The sequence below is a fragment of the Centruroides sculpturatus genome, unplaced genomic scaffold, assembly GCF_000671375.1.
Source record: "Centruroides sculpturatus isolate CEXI.00-Female unplaced genomic scaffold, Cexi_2.0 scaffold145, whole genome shotgun sequence".
Taxonomy (NCBI): domain Eukaryota; kingdom Metazoa; phylum Arthropoda; class Arachnida; order Scorpiones; family Buthidae; genus Centruroides; species Centruroides sculpturatus.
The window spans coordinates 906,518-920,189 of NW_019384293.1; the positions used below are offsets into that span (position 1 = coordinate 906,518).

Below are 13,672 nucleotides of genomic sequence, written 5' to 3' on the forward strand. Positions count from 1 at the left end.
TTGTATCCTATATCCTGATAGGTCTTCGAGGATTAAGTTATATAATACGTGTCATGAAATGAGTACAGATTATCACGTTCTGGGATTTCTATGCAATTTTCCATTACAACTAATTTGTTTGGCAAATAAATTACTATAATATTCAAAGCATTGCTAGTGCAATATATTAAATAAGTTTAATAATAATATATTGCATTATATTATTGCATAAAATGTTTAGAAAAGTAACAAAAATTTGATGTTTTTTTTACTTTTCTTTACTGTGAGAACTGTTTAAATATTAACAATTGATTATATTGCATTTATTTTTCTAAATAAATCCAATATTCTAAAGAAAAAAATTTTTTATAATAATTTAAAAATAAATTCAATATTTTAAAAAATTCGTTGATTTTAAATATTGAATTGATTTATAACGATTTAATTTACAAAAATATTCAATTTTCCAATAATTTTAACGTTTAAAAAGTTCTTTATTGCATTCAATATTTGCATTAAAGTATGCAATATTTCAAACTAATCCAATATTTAAATAAATTATTGTTCTAAATGTATAGAATATTTCGAATAAATTCAACATTCTAAACAAATACAACATTACTAAAAATTACTTTCAAATAAATCACAATATTTAGTTAAATAATAAATCCAATATTTCGANCTATGTATGTACTATACAGTACATACATCACGGGTTAAATATACATCAATGGCCTAAATATGTAATGAAAATCCTAGAATATGTAGAAAAAAAGCACAATATATGATATGTTTTAAAAAAGAATGGAGTTTTTTCATTTGTAGTCAGCAATGATTTGTATATTTGAAGTATGGTTGTCACGTCCCATATTTTACTTATCATGTTGATATTCCACAGTATACATAATTGCATCCAAAAACTTCAAAAATTGTTTGTTTTGTTCCTTATTGTTAAGAAGGTTCTCATGAGAAAATTCTTGACTATAAATAAATCTTCCTACAAATAAATCTTCACATTTCTATTCGGTTAAGTTTTATATTTAAATATTTATAATTCGTTATGAAGAGAGTTTATTAACAGTCGTTTCGATTGATAGTTACTTAATAAAGTTGCATGAAAAGGAATTAAATGTCTCTTGTAATTACTGTGAATGTCTTCGCTTCATTGATTAATTCTGAATATCTCCAGTTTGTTATTTGCTACGGTTATTGACTTCAAATTATATGTTTATCAATGTCAAGAGAAAGTATTATAACGCATCTAAAATGTCATGTTACTTTCTCTGTATTATCCGTTAAGATGCATTAGTACGTCATTACGTTACGGTGCGTCAGTAGGTCATTACGAAGCATCAATACATAATTACGTTACGATACGTTTATTTATAGTAACGCATTCAACTAAAAATACGATTTTTTTTTTGTAAAGTCTTTAAAACACTCGTAAGCTTTTTAAAATAGTATTTTTGGAAAACGATCCATGATTATTGTAGATAACTCAATCCATTCTCTGATCCATTAACAATTCGTTGATGCGTGTAATGTCACGAATTATAATTGTGTTGCAATTTATGATATTCCATAGAATCTAACATTAGATTGAAGTTTACAATTATTATAAACTTTCAAATAAATTCAATGCTTTGTTTAAATCTCTGTGTCAAATGAATACATTGAAATAAATCCCACGTTTAAAAATCTTTATTCGATAAGTTAATTCTTCAAAGAAACCTGTTGATTCGAATAAATCTAAGGCTTTCGATAACTTCTTTAAACAAATACCATGTTTCTAAACTTTAACTCATGTAAACAAATTAATTATTTCAAAAATTCACCGTTGTACACAAATATAATACCGTATATTTACTGTTTCAAATTCAATATATTCCAAAAATTCACAGTTTAAAAGTAATTCGGTATTCGAACTTTTGATTCGGTTTCCGTATTTGAATTTAAGAATTGTTTAGAATATTTTTGAACATGGATTAGTACCTACTCTAAACAATTCGCTACTTTAAATTAACCTAATATATTCCAAAAAATTCAGTTTCTGACTGAAAATGAATGCTTAAAGTTTTAAATTATTAAAATTTTAATATTTCACATAAACTCAATTATTAATTCTACATTTAAAAAAATTTTTAAGCTCTGTTTTTTTCCTTGAAACAGACGTTAATAAAATTTTCATGAATCCAATTTGTGATTCATGTCCTTCACGTACTTTGTTAGTGTAGTACATTAACAAATCATTACACCACGTTTTTATGAGGATGGAGGTGAATAACCTATACTCTTTGTGTTAATGATGTAAAAAAATTAATTAATTTAAATCTAATTTTAATCATTTATATGTTTGTTAATACGTTATAAATATAATATAATATAGTACTTGATATAACTTATAATTATTTCAATAATTGTAAATTCTGGAATGATATATTCTTTAAGGTGCTAAGTAACTTCTTAGCACCTTAATAATGTAGCTGTATATAATCAGTATCAATATGCTTTATGGTAAATATGTTATATATATAACATGAATAACAAAGTATACGTTTTAATGTAGAAATTATATATTTATCAAAAGAAAAACAATGCTGAAAAATTCCAAAATGGAGTTGAAAACACGACATTACAAAAGTCGTGGGTTCGATCCCATTTTTGGATTTGAACCCACGTTCTTTACATATATATACATTAATATATTATATTTAGCAGCATTTGGGAGTTTCGTTAAAATACAGAATAGATAATAGATATATTCATATAGCTTAACTGTTTAGCATTAAACCTATTAAAGAATGTTTTGGTGTTCACCTGGCATAATGGTTCACACCACCTAACATTAATAGTGGGTTCGCATCTAACCAACAGATTGATCGTGTGGATTTTTTGGCTTTTCTAACATCTAAATAAGGGTAAGTCTTCCATAGAAAGTCCACCCGGGAGGGCTCACTGGACACCTGGTCGTGGGTTCGCTCCTCGCCAACGTGAAGTTTCCAGATTTTCTATCACCTATTTAGTGACCAGTTTCCTATAGAAAGTCTCCCCTCGTGTTGCGCTGCCTCTTCCCATCAAACCGAACCAGAAGGGCATGAGTTCGGATCCCTCAAGGATGTATAGTTTTAATTTACACTTTAGGCCATCGTTACTAATGACTTTTGAGCACATATTTAAGCAAATAGAGTCAATTTTTTATTATTATTTTTAGAATAAAAACTATGTAAGAAATTCCTAACCTACTCAAAGATGCTGCGCTATAAATTCATCCTTTCGAAATTGTTATTCGAAAATGCTTCTAGCATATTTGTCACAATACACAATATAACATGACTTCTGAACTGACATTCATTATATTCTAGCAAAAGAATTCTTGAAAAGGTAATAATAGAAGAAAAAAAGTATATTTTACAAAATTATGATGGATGACAAATAACAATTTTCAAGATAAATTCACGAATGGACGTGACTTCTATGTACAAGTTTAGAGCCAGGAGATTTTACACAACGTTTGGATCTTGTTAAAAAAATTTTTTTTCTTAATTTGACTAAATAATAATATTATTTATTCTTATAAAATAAATAATAAGATTATCTAGGGGTTTTTGAAGGAAATCTATAGGCATAAAATTAGTGTTTAAATTCAGGGCTCATCAGTGGCTAAGCGGTTCCGTCACCTATACATTGGAAGTTCGGTCGTTGGTTCGTGCCTCGTCAGGGGGGCTGGCTACGTGTTACCTTTAAATTTGGGCAAATTTTAATTAGGAGGCCCCATGTATAGTGTTGATTTCGTACATTTTTAAAGATTGGTATGGGGAATTGCCCATAGGATAACGCACCACTCCTTAAATTTAAAAATATGAGAGACTGTTTGCGTATGCGACACACGGGGGAATGCCTCCGGAAAGACTTATGGGAGGTTGGCCTCTTTGGCGAGGCGCGAACCCACGATAAAATAGCAGTGTACTGTACAGTGCTTTTATCAACACAGACACTGGTGGGCATCTAATGAAGATTTTAATGAAAATTTAAACGTCTTACGTAAGTATGGTGTTTAAATTTTGAGGTTTTATATATATATTTTGTTTTCGTTTATCTTTCTAAACATTTAGAAGATTCTTTTTTGTTTTTAAGAAAATAAACAAATTTAAAATTAGTGCTTTAACTCTTTGAATTAGTGCTTAAATTGGAAAATTTCAGATCCAACTTTTCTCCACTGTTAAATTGATTTTTTTTTTTCGATAATTTACATAATTTTTTATATTTTCGAACTGCTTAATACATTCTTTTTATGTAGTTTTAGAAATAATTTATACATATAAGCGTTAATTTAAAGCATAAATTTTCAGGTTTAGAGCCTTCTTTTGCTTTGCCTTTTATGAAGTTAATTGTTTGATACTTTACGCCATTTTATTATTATTTATCTACCTAAAACAGTTTAAAAAATTCTTTCTGTGTGTTAGAAAAATTATAAATTTAAAATTGATGTTTAATAATGTAATATCTGGAGATAAATCAATTTAAATTCTTAGTTTGTAAAGTAAATTAAGTAGTTTTAATATCATTGGTGGTAATTTTGTTTGTCTGTAATGTGTTTAAAATGCAAAATCGTTTTGGGAAAGTTTTCGATGGATTTAATTTGCGATAAGAAAGAAAAAGTAATGTTTAAAATTGCCGAAAATTTCGTTAAATTCGATGTAGATGTTGAGAGCATAAATGAATATTAAATTATTTCCTTCGTTGCCAGTTAGAAGTTATAAGTTTATAGCTTTATTGATGCTTAGGGAGAAGGATAAAGAGGAGCAAAGATTATCAGATAAAGAAAATGGAAGCAGAAATCATCAGCACCATCATGTACTGTTGTTTGAAAGAGACCCATAGAAAATATAACTATTAGAGATTTGTTAATTTGGGTCAATTATATATACGTTAATTAACAACATCTGCTTTTAGTGAAAAATGATAATGATGATGAAAAGGCACAGGAGGCGTAGGAGGAGTAGAAGAAAGAGGGAAAGTAGGATGAGGAGGAGAAGAAAGGAATGAAGTATGATGACGAAGAGGAAGAGGAGAAAGAGGTGAAGTAGGATGAGGAGGAGTAAGATGAGGAAAAGAATGAGAATGAGAATGACGAGTAAAAGATTAGTTGCAATCTGAGATAATCAGATGGGGTGATAAAATTAAAGTTTGCTATTATATATAGGAAAATCCATTCAAAAAGCACGTTGCTAAGAATAAATTAAGCATTAAATCTATTTATATTATGTAACAAGATGATTATGATAAAAATATGGTTCTGAGATATTGTTTTCAGTTATAAAGAGTTAGGAAATAATTACAATAAATTATGATATTACAGGAGTTAATTATATACAGAAAATTGCATATAGTTAGAAAAAGTGGAAGAAGCAGATAATGATGATGATCATGATGAAACTGTCAAATGTATTATATTAACTGTGAACAATCTTTACTAAAGTCGCATGCAAGTAGAAGTAAAATAAGAAAAAGATGATAGTAAAGATTATATACCGATTATAAGCAATCTTTAATAACGTTGCATAAAGATAAAGATGATAACAAGCTGATGATGATGAATATGATGTGGTTAAACACCTTATTCCGGTTTATAGATGATTTTTTTTATAATTAAAATAGTTAATTTTATTAATATATGAGGTTTGCCTAAGGAAACAATTTGAACGATGTCTTCTACCACAAGAACAAAGTACAAGCAACATTACTTTATTACTAGTGATATTGATCATATATCGATTACGTGATACTAATATTGTTATCAGAATCGATTACCAATAAAGTAATTATTGAAATTAGTATCATTAAGTCAATATAATGCATTATTCATCTCTACTTGATTATGAATGATAACGATAGCACTCGACTCGATGATCACTTTCCAGGAAGCGATACAAAATCAATATCAGAAAGTTTAACACTAGAAAATATCAAAATATTTAGAATATAAAATAATTTAATTGAATAGAATTTATAGAATAAACACAAACAACAACGTTAATAATTGAAGTAGGTAGCACTACAAACACATGAACAGCTTTGTTACTGATGCATCGCTGAAAGGATATAGCTGTGCAGATTAAGATACGCTTGTATAAATCTTTATTATGTTAGTGAATTATTCACAGAATAAACAATTGTTCTTATCTGATGATATTACATGGTAAAATATAGATAGAAAGTTACATGTTTAATCAGTGACTGATAATGAATTCCTGGAATTTGTATGTATTGTGCAGTGATTCGATTACAAAGAAACACAATTTTGAAACAAATTGAGCTTGTAACTACTTAGAAAAATAATTATTTAAAACGATTTTTAAATCTTTTTCGTGTATAATTGTAAACTTTTTAGAAGTTTTAAAACATTTATCTGATATAAATTATTTCTGTAGATCTTTTAAACAATACATTAACAGAATCACTATATAACTTGAATATTTACATACCGTGTTGCTCAAAAGTTTGTTAACCGTATACTTCAGATCTCTTTTAAGTATAGATTATTATAATGAAATTGTTAAAACGTTATAATTTGAGCCTTAAACTTGCAAAGTTTGTAATAAAGTATTGAATTTAGTCGTTATGACGGTCAACTGACTTTCGGGCTACCTTGTATATATACCGTATGAAAGTATACGTGTGTATACTTTCATACAAATATACAAATTGCATCAAAACATGAACAAAATGATTTTAATATTCTTGTATATAAAGGTAGTGTATATTAACACTGAATGTTACTTCAATTCAACAACTGTACTTTTCCTACACACAATATAGCTTTCTAATATACTAATCAGTATCTCCTCCTGTATAAGCCATTAACAAAAATGACTAAAGAAAGAGGAGACAAAAATCTAAACTTTAACCTCTGAGGAAAAATTAGCTTTTTCCACAGATAGATTGGTTTAGTAGATAAACACAAGCACAGAGAGAAAGCAAAAATGCATACCTAATCATACACAAGTACACCTGTATCTATACGTAATGTACAGTACACACAGAGAGAAAAACAAACCGTATATACCTAAACACAAATCAAATATATACCTACATACAAATACACATACCTTAAATAAACACATAAAGTTCAATACGATAATAATCAATACGAGCTGTATTGATAAGAGCACAGCAACATTAAGATAACTGTTAAAATAAAGAAACAGCAGAGAAAAAAACATAAAAAAATAATTAATTTTCTTTAATTATAACATACAGAATGATTTTAAAACAAGAATAATCTTTAATTTATATACTCAGTAAGCATTATCTTCGTAAAGAATTCATCGATTTTGATGACATCTCTACGTTTGAAACTTTTTCACCTTTTAATTTGCATAAAAATAAATAAATAGAATATTTTATGTAAGACGTCGAATTTAATGAAAGTAAACAACACAAATGAACATAATCTACTTAAAATTGTTTTAAAAAATAAAAAAGAAACAAGCGTAAACATACCAAACTTGTTAAGAGGTAATGGTAGTTTCTTCTTCCCATGTGGATATGTTTCACATGGTTGACGATAATATCTTGAGCTGTGGTGGCATTACAGTCCAAAATAACATATTTTAGTCCCTGTCGATCGCTGTTTTCTAGATAACTGAGAAATTCATTTGCATCTTTGGCACTTGATATCCTCTTAACCACTCGAACTTCTAATTTATATTTATCAGTAGTTAAGTGGAATATATGTTGTAATTTTAATAAACCTGAAAAATAAATACGTAATTTTCAGAATGCAAAATGAATTTTTGATATATTAAAAANATCTATACGTAATGTACAGTACACACAGAGAGAAAAACAAACCGTATATACCTAAACACAAATCAAATATATACCTACATACAAATACACATACCTTAAATAAACACATAAAGTTCAATACGATAATAATCAATACGAGCTGTATTGATAAGAGCACAGCAACATTAAGATAACTGTTAAAATAAAGAAACAGCAGAGAAAAAAACATAAAAAAATAATTAATTTTCTTTAATTATAACATACAGAATGATTTTAAAACAAGAATAATCTTTAATTTATATACTCAGTAAGCATTATCTTCGTAAAGAATTCATCGATTTTGATGACATCTCTACGTTTGAAACTTTTTCACCTTTTAATTTGCATAAAAATAAATAAATAGAATATTTTATGTAAGACGTCGAATTTAATGAAAGTAAACAACACAAATGAACATAATCTACTTAAAATTGTTTTAAAAAATAAAAAAGAAACAAGCGTAAACATACCAAACTTGTTAAGAGGTAATGGTAGTTTCTTCTTCCCATGTGGATATGTTTCACATGGTTGACGATAATATCTTGAGCTGTGGTGGCATTACAGTCCAAAATAACATATTTTAGTCCCTGTCGATCGCTGTTTTCTAGATAACTGAGAAATTCATTTGCATCTTTGGCACTTGATATCCTCTTAACCACTCGAACTTCTAATTTATATTTATCAGTAGTTAAGTGGAATATATGTTGTAATTTTAATAAACCTGAAAAATAAATACGTAATTTTCAGAATGCAAAATGAATTTTTGATATATTAAAAACATTTTTATGGCTAAATTTTGTTATTTACTTATATATAATTACAATTATTATATATAGTAAAACATGACAAAAACAGAACCTTCATAAAACGGATTTTTTTTAGGAATTCAGATATTTTCTGTTTTAAAAAAACGTATTCAGAAATGAAAACCTCTTAAACAGGCATCGTACGAGTCCGGTTTACACAGGTTAACTATATATTTATTTATTAGGCTACAATTTTCAAATTACAGACCTATACATTTCCACTGATGTCTTTCTTCTGTTCGTTCTTCTTAATCTCGAGAACAAAGTTAGATCGATAAAAATCGAGAGCAGATGTAGAAAGAATAGGGTTAAATATATATGAACTTCTGGTACAGATCGGAAGTTCTGTGATTTCAATTTAAAAAGTTTCTCCAGAAAGAAATTAGATAGATGACCGGCATGACTCTTGTTATTAGGAAAAGTATGATGTACAGGGGCAAAACATTATTAAAATCGAGAGCATATATTTCAAATTAAATAAATTAAAAATTTTATCTTTGTCACAATAATTTTTGCTCGTTTTCATTATAAATTATTTAGGAATCTTTAAATAACATCATCAAATATATTCATGAATATTTATTGAAATATGTTTTCTGTTCTTTAAACTAATAAAAAGTGCTTAAAAGATTCTTTATATATGTATGAATATTTAGGAGTTTATTATAATAGAAAAGTAAACAAAACCCACTGTTTAAAATATTCAAACAAGCCTTAGAACATTCTATATTATTTAAGTACTAGTCGTGGTAAGAGTTTAACAAGTAACATATGATCAAGTAAAGTGAAAATCATGACTATTCACTTATTGCAGGTTGTAAATAAACGTTTTTTGGTTCCTTTTATAACTGAAATTAGTCATAAAACGTATTTAATATGTATATTAAGGAAGTAGCAGCGCTAAATTTCGTTCTAGTGGCTGAATATTGAAGTAAATCGAAATCTCATACTCAGGACAGTACCAAATTTAGTTGAGATTTGCTCAATAGTTTTCTACAGAGAATTTGAGCTCTTACTTTTTAATTGTAATTACTTTGTATTATAATTAGTAACAGAATAAATCTTTTGATGATTATTCGCTCTATACATTTCCTGAATATTTCAAATATTATGCATTAAAATTGAGGAAAATATACAAGTAATTACAACAATTCTTATAAAAAAATTCTATAAAATAATTCATAATTAAAGACAATAAATAATTAGTGGTTAATTAGTTTCAAAAAATGTATTAATTTTATGAAAAATAACGTTATCATAGAAAATATTTTTAAGTTTTAATATATTTAACAAACTATAAATTATAATTTATATACTTTTACAACTTAAAAGTAAACTTTTATAAAGATCTTTCAAGCTTAAATTTTAATATTCTAAATTTTGAAATCGACTTAATCTCCTTTACTTTAAATACCATTAATCTCAATATTGTCAAAAGAAAAAAACTCTGAAAATCTTACAAAATATTTGAAAAATATTATATTTTAAAATAAAAATAAATAAATATATACAGACATATAATATGGTTTTTAGTGTACAATACATATGTTTTAGAAACTTTCAAGTAGTGGCGTGCCAACAATTTTTTCTTAACTGTATACTGTATATGCGAGTGTGCCCTAGACATGTATACTGTATACAATATATCCAGTTTCCATAAACATTGAAATATATGGTCTAGAAATAGTTTTGGACGTTCGTATAATTATTTTTGTATTGAGTTTACACGTTGACTACCACACCAAAAAATCCATCAACGAGTTGCTTAACTTTCACGTGGTGGCGTCATCTGTTATGATAATACAGTAAAAAATTTATTACTTTTAATTATTATAAAATAGCAAAAAACTTAATTTTGAGGATAGAGATGAGTTTTATAAAAAAAATTGTAAATGCTAATAACGAGTAAAATTGTCATTAAGTCCAACTCTACTAGGAATATGTCNTAGGAAATTTTTATTCTAAAAAAATCCACAAAAGGTAACTTTGTAAGCTTTAATAGGATTTACCCATGAAATTAGCATGTAAAAACACAGTTTTTGAATAAAATTAAATTGTTTTCTTTTTACATTAATTGTCATTAAAGTAATAAATCTATTAAAAGAAATTAAATTAATTAAAATTATACAGATTTTTATGAATTTTTCAATAAATTTTGAATAACTTTTCCGGTAAAAAAAAAAAAGTTAAAATTGTGTGTGGTGCCATCTGTTATGAGATTTTATTAAATAGAACTGTTTATCCAATGATAAGCATAAATTTTGATGAAAGGAACTAATCATACAAGGAACACACCAGCAATTGTCTATGCCAAATTTATTATATAAAGAAATGCATTTCGTGCATTGTCTTCAGTGTAATTCAGCTAAAGGATCTATCAAGAAAAGGAGTAACAATTAAGCAACAAAAGTTTCTATATGATTAATTATTATAAAATAGCGAAGAATTAAATTTTGAGGGTAGATAAAAGAACTGCAGAAATTAAATTAATAACCAGTAAAATCTTTATTAAAGCCGACCCCTCTCGAGATGTGACACGTGACCACCTTCTTCCTCCCCATCCTTTTGATCTTTAACCCACCAATATTTGATAGTATTAATGCCCTAATACATAAAATTCCCTGGTAACACGACACGTGGACGATTTTCCAAGGGAGGGAATGCCTCCCGAGAGGACTTTCTGCGAGAAACTGGTTCCTATTTAGGTGCTACTAACGTGAAGAAAACCCAAAAAAATTCATGTAACCAGGCGCAAATCAACCACCAACTACCACTTTTTAGTGGTTTTTTTTTCCCACACGTCCATTGATGGGCTTTTAAGTCTTCAGATTGGTTCGGGAAATATTAAAGAAATGGAGCAATATCTCCCGAACCAATGGCCTGACTTTCCTGAAAATTTCCATAAATATCTCACTATAATACAGAAAGCTCACTGCAAAATTTCGTAAATTTTCGACAAAAGATACAGGAGTTATTGTGTTACTAAGCTTCGTATTGGATAAACATCCCTACACAAATAACATCCATCCATACAGAAAAATCCCAATTCTTTTGGTATAAATTAATTAAACGATTAAATTATATAAATTTTTAAAGTAATTATTGAATTTAATTTGATTATTATAGATGATAAACTTTTTTTACATAAAATATATATTGGATAAAATTACTTAACTAATGAATATAATTTTATTAAAAATAATTAGAATAGAATTCATAAATAATGAATAAAGTAAAAATTCTGTTATAATTTATTAAATAATTTGTATTTTTCTTGTTTATCCTAATTATTAAGTCAAGAATAAATAATTTAAAATAAATAAAGAAAGAAATAAAATGGAAATCAACGTTAGTTATAATTAAAATTTAAACTTAATTACTAAATCGTAAACATTTTTTTGATGACAATTTCCTTATTTAATTGGGAATTTTTGTTAAATATGATCAAGAATTTGTTAATAAAATTCAGCTTAAAGTATGGATTGTTTTTTTTTAATGTATAAGCGCTTGAAAAATTAATCCTGCCGACGGTTTATTAATTAAAATTTATTTTAAAATGATTAAAAACATATTTAAAGATATTTTTCACTGTTTAATTCAAAAGAATTATAGTCATTCTTTTAAATTCAGTTATAATTGAAATATCAATTGGCCCAAAAGTCAGTTAACCTAAATTTAAAAAACTCGGGCTACTCGGTTAACAGTTTTTTGGGCTATTCTGTACATTTTTTTAAAAAACAATTTAGAAATAGTTTTAATTAAATTGTATGTAATAAAAATTGTAATTAATTAAATAGTTATTCTGTTTATTATATATTTTATTGTTTAATTCTAAATCGTTAAATTAATATCTTATAATATTATAAACATGGATTGGACCAAAAATCAGTTAACCAAATCGACTGAATTTTCCCTATATCGGTTAACTAATTTTTGGATATATATATTTAAATTAAAAACACATATGTTAAATGTTTTAACGTAAAAGAAAATGACATTTTAATTCTGATTTTCTTTGAATTTTATTTTAGATGTAAAATTGGTAATTTAAGGAAAAAATAATAATAAATAAAGAAATAAAAAAAACAGGAAATTGTAGATGTTTTTGGAATTCTTTTATCAAAGAAAAAGGAGCAATTGTATTTTCTTCTATCGTCTTCATTCTTTTATATTGTGGTCTATCGTTGTACTTTACCTATTTTGTCCAATAATTGAGTATAGAAGAATAACAGCAAAAAATACGTAAAAAAATAATATATATTTAAGAAGAATAATTATATATTATTATTATCATTATTATTATTCACATGAAAAAATACGTAATATAATATTACTTCCAAATTCTCAAATGTTCTTCATGTATAGCAAAATCTATGTAAAACGGATTCTTACAATAACGAATTTATTTTTCCGATTACAGTCGACCTCCCCTTTATAACACTGTTGATCATTCCGTTTTATATGAATTCCATGTTGTACGAGTCATTTAGATTTTACAAATACGTGAGCCGTTCACAGCCCCGCATAAGTATTTGTAAAATCTAAGTGACTCGTACAACATGGAATTCATATAAAACGGAATTATCAACAGTGTTATAGTGAATCAACTGTAATGGTTTCCGTTGTTATCAGGTTTACTTTAATAGTAAATCGTTCCATTCTGAAGAATTCTTCCTGTTTAAACAGGTTTCCGCTTTAACAAGTTTTTTTTTTTAACAGAAAATCGTTGAGTTTCGAAGAATTCTTCAGTGTTCCGTTTTATGAAGGTTCCGTTTTGAATAGGTTTTACTATAAATAGTATTATTCCTTAATAATTACTTCTATTTTCATATATAATGAAGTAAACATTAGTTTTTCTTTAATAAAAATTAATTTTTTTGCATGTAAAAACACAGTTTTTGAATAAAATTAAATTGTTTTCTTTTTACATTAATTGTCATTAAAGTAATAAATCTATTAAAAGAAATTAAATTAATTAAAATTATACAGATTTTTATGAATTTTTCAATAAATTTTGAATAACTTTTCCGGTAAAAAAAAAAAAAAAAATAAAATTG

At 26.5% G+C, this 13,672-nt stretch overlaps 1 protein-coding gene across 1 annotated transcript in view; it reads right to left on the reverse strand.

Moving 5' to 3' along the window:
• Positions 1-5,192: 5,192 nt before the first annotated feature.
• The window catches only part of LOC111618325 (glutamate receptor 1-like), a 37,791-nt gene continuing 29,311 nt past the window's right edge, over positions 5,193-13,672 (reverse strand). The window contains exons 2-5 of the mRNA XM_023359857.1: positions 8,280-8,530; positions 7,834-7,885; positions 7,483-7,733; positions 5,193-5,207 (exon numbers count right to left, since the gene is read on the reverse strand). Coding sequence (XP_023215625.1) covers positions 5,193-5,207; positions 7,483-7,733; positions 7,834-7,885; positions 8,280-8,530 — 569 coding nt within the window. The remainder of the gene's footprint in view (positions 5,208-7,482; positions 7,734-7,833; positions 7,886-8,279; positions 8,531-13,672) is intronic.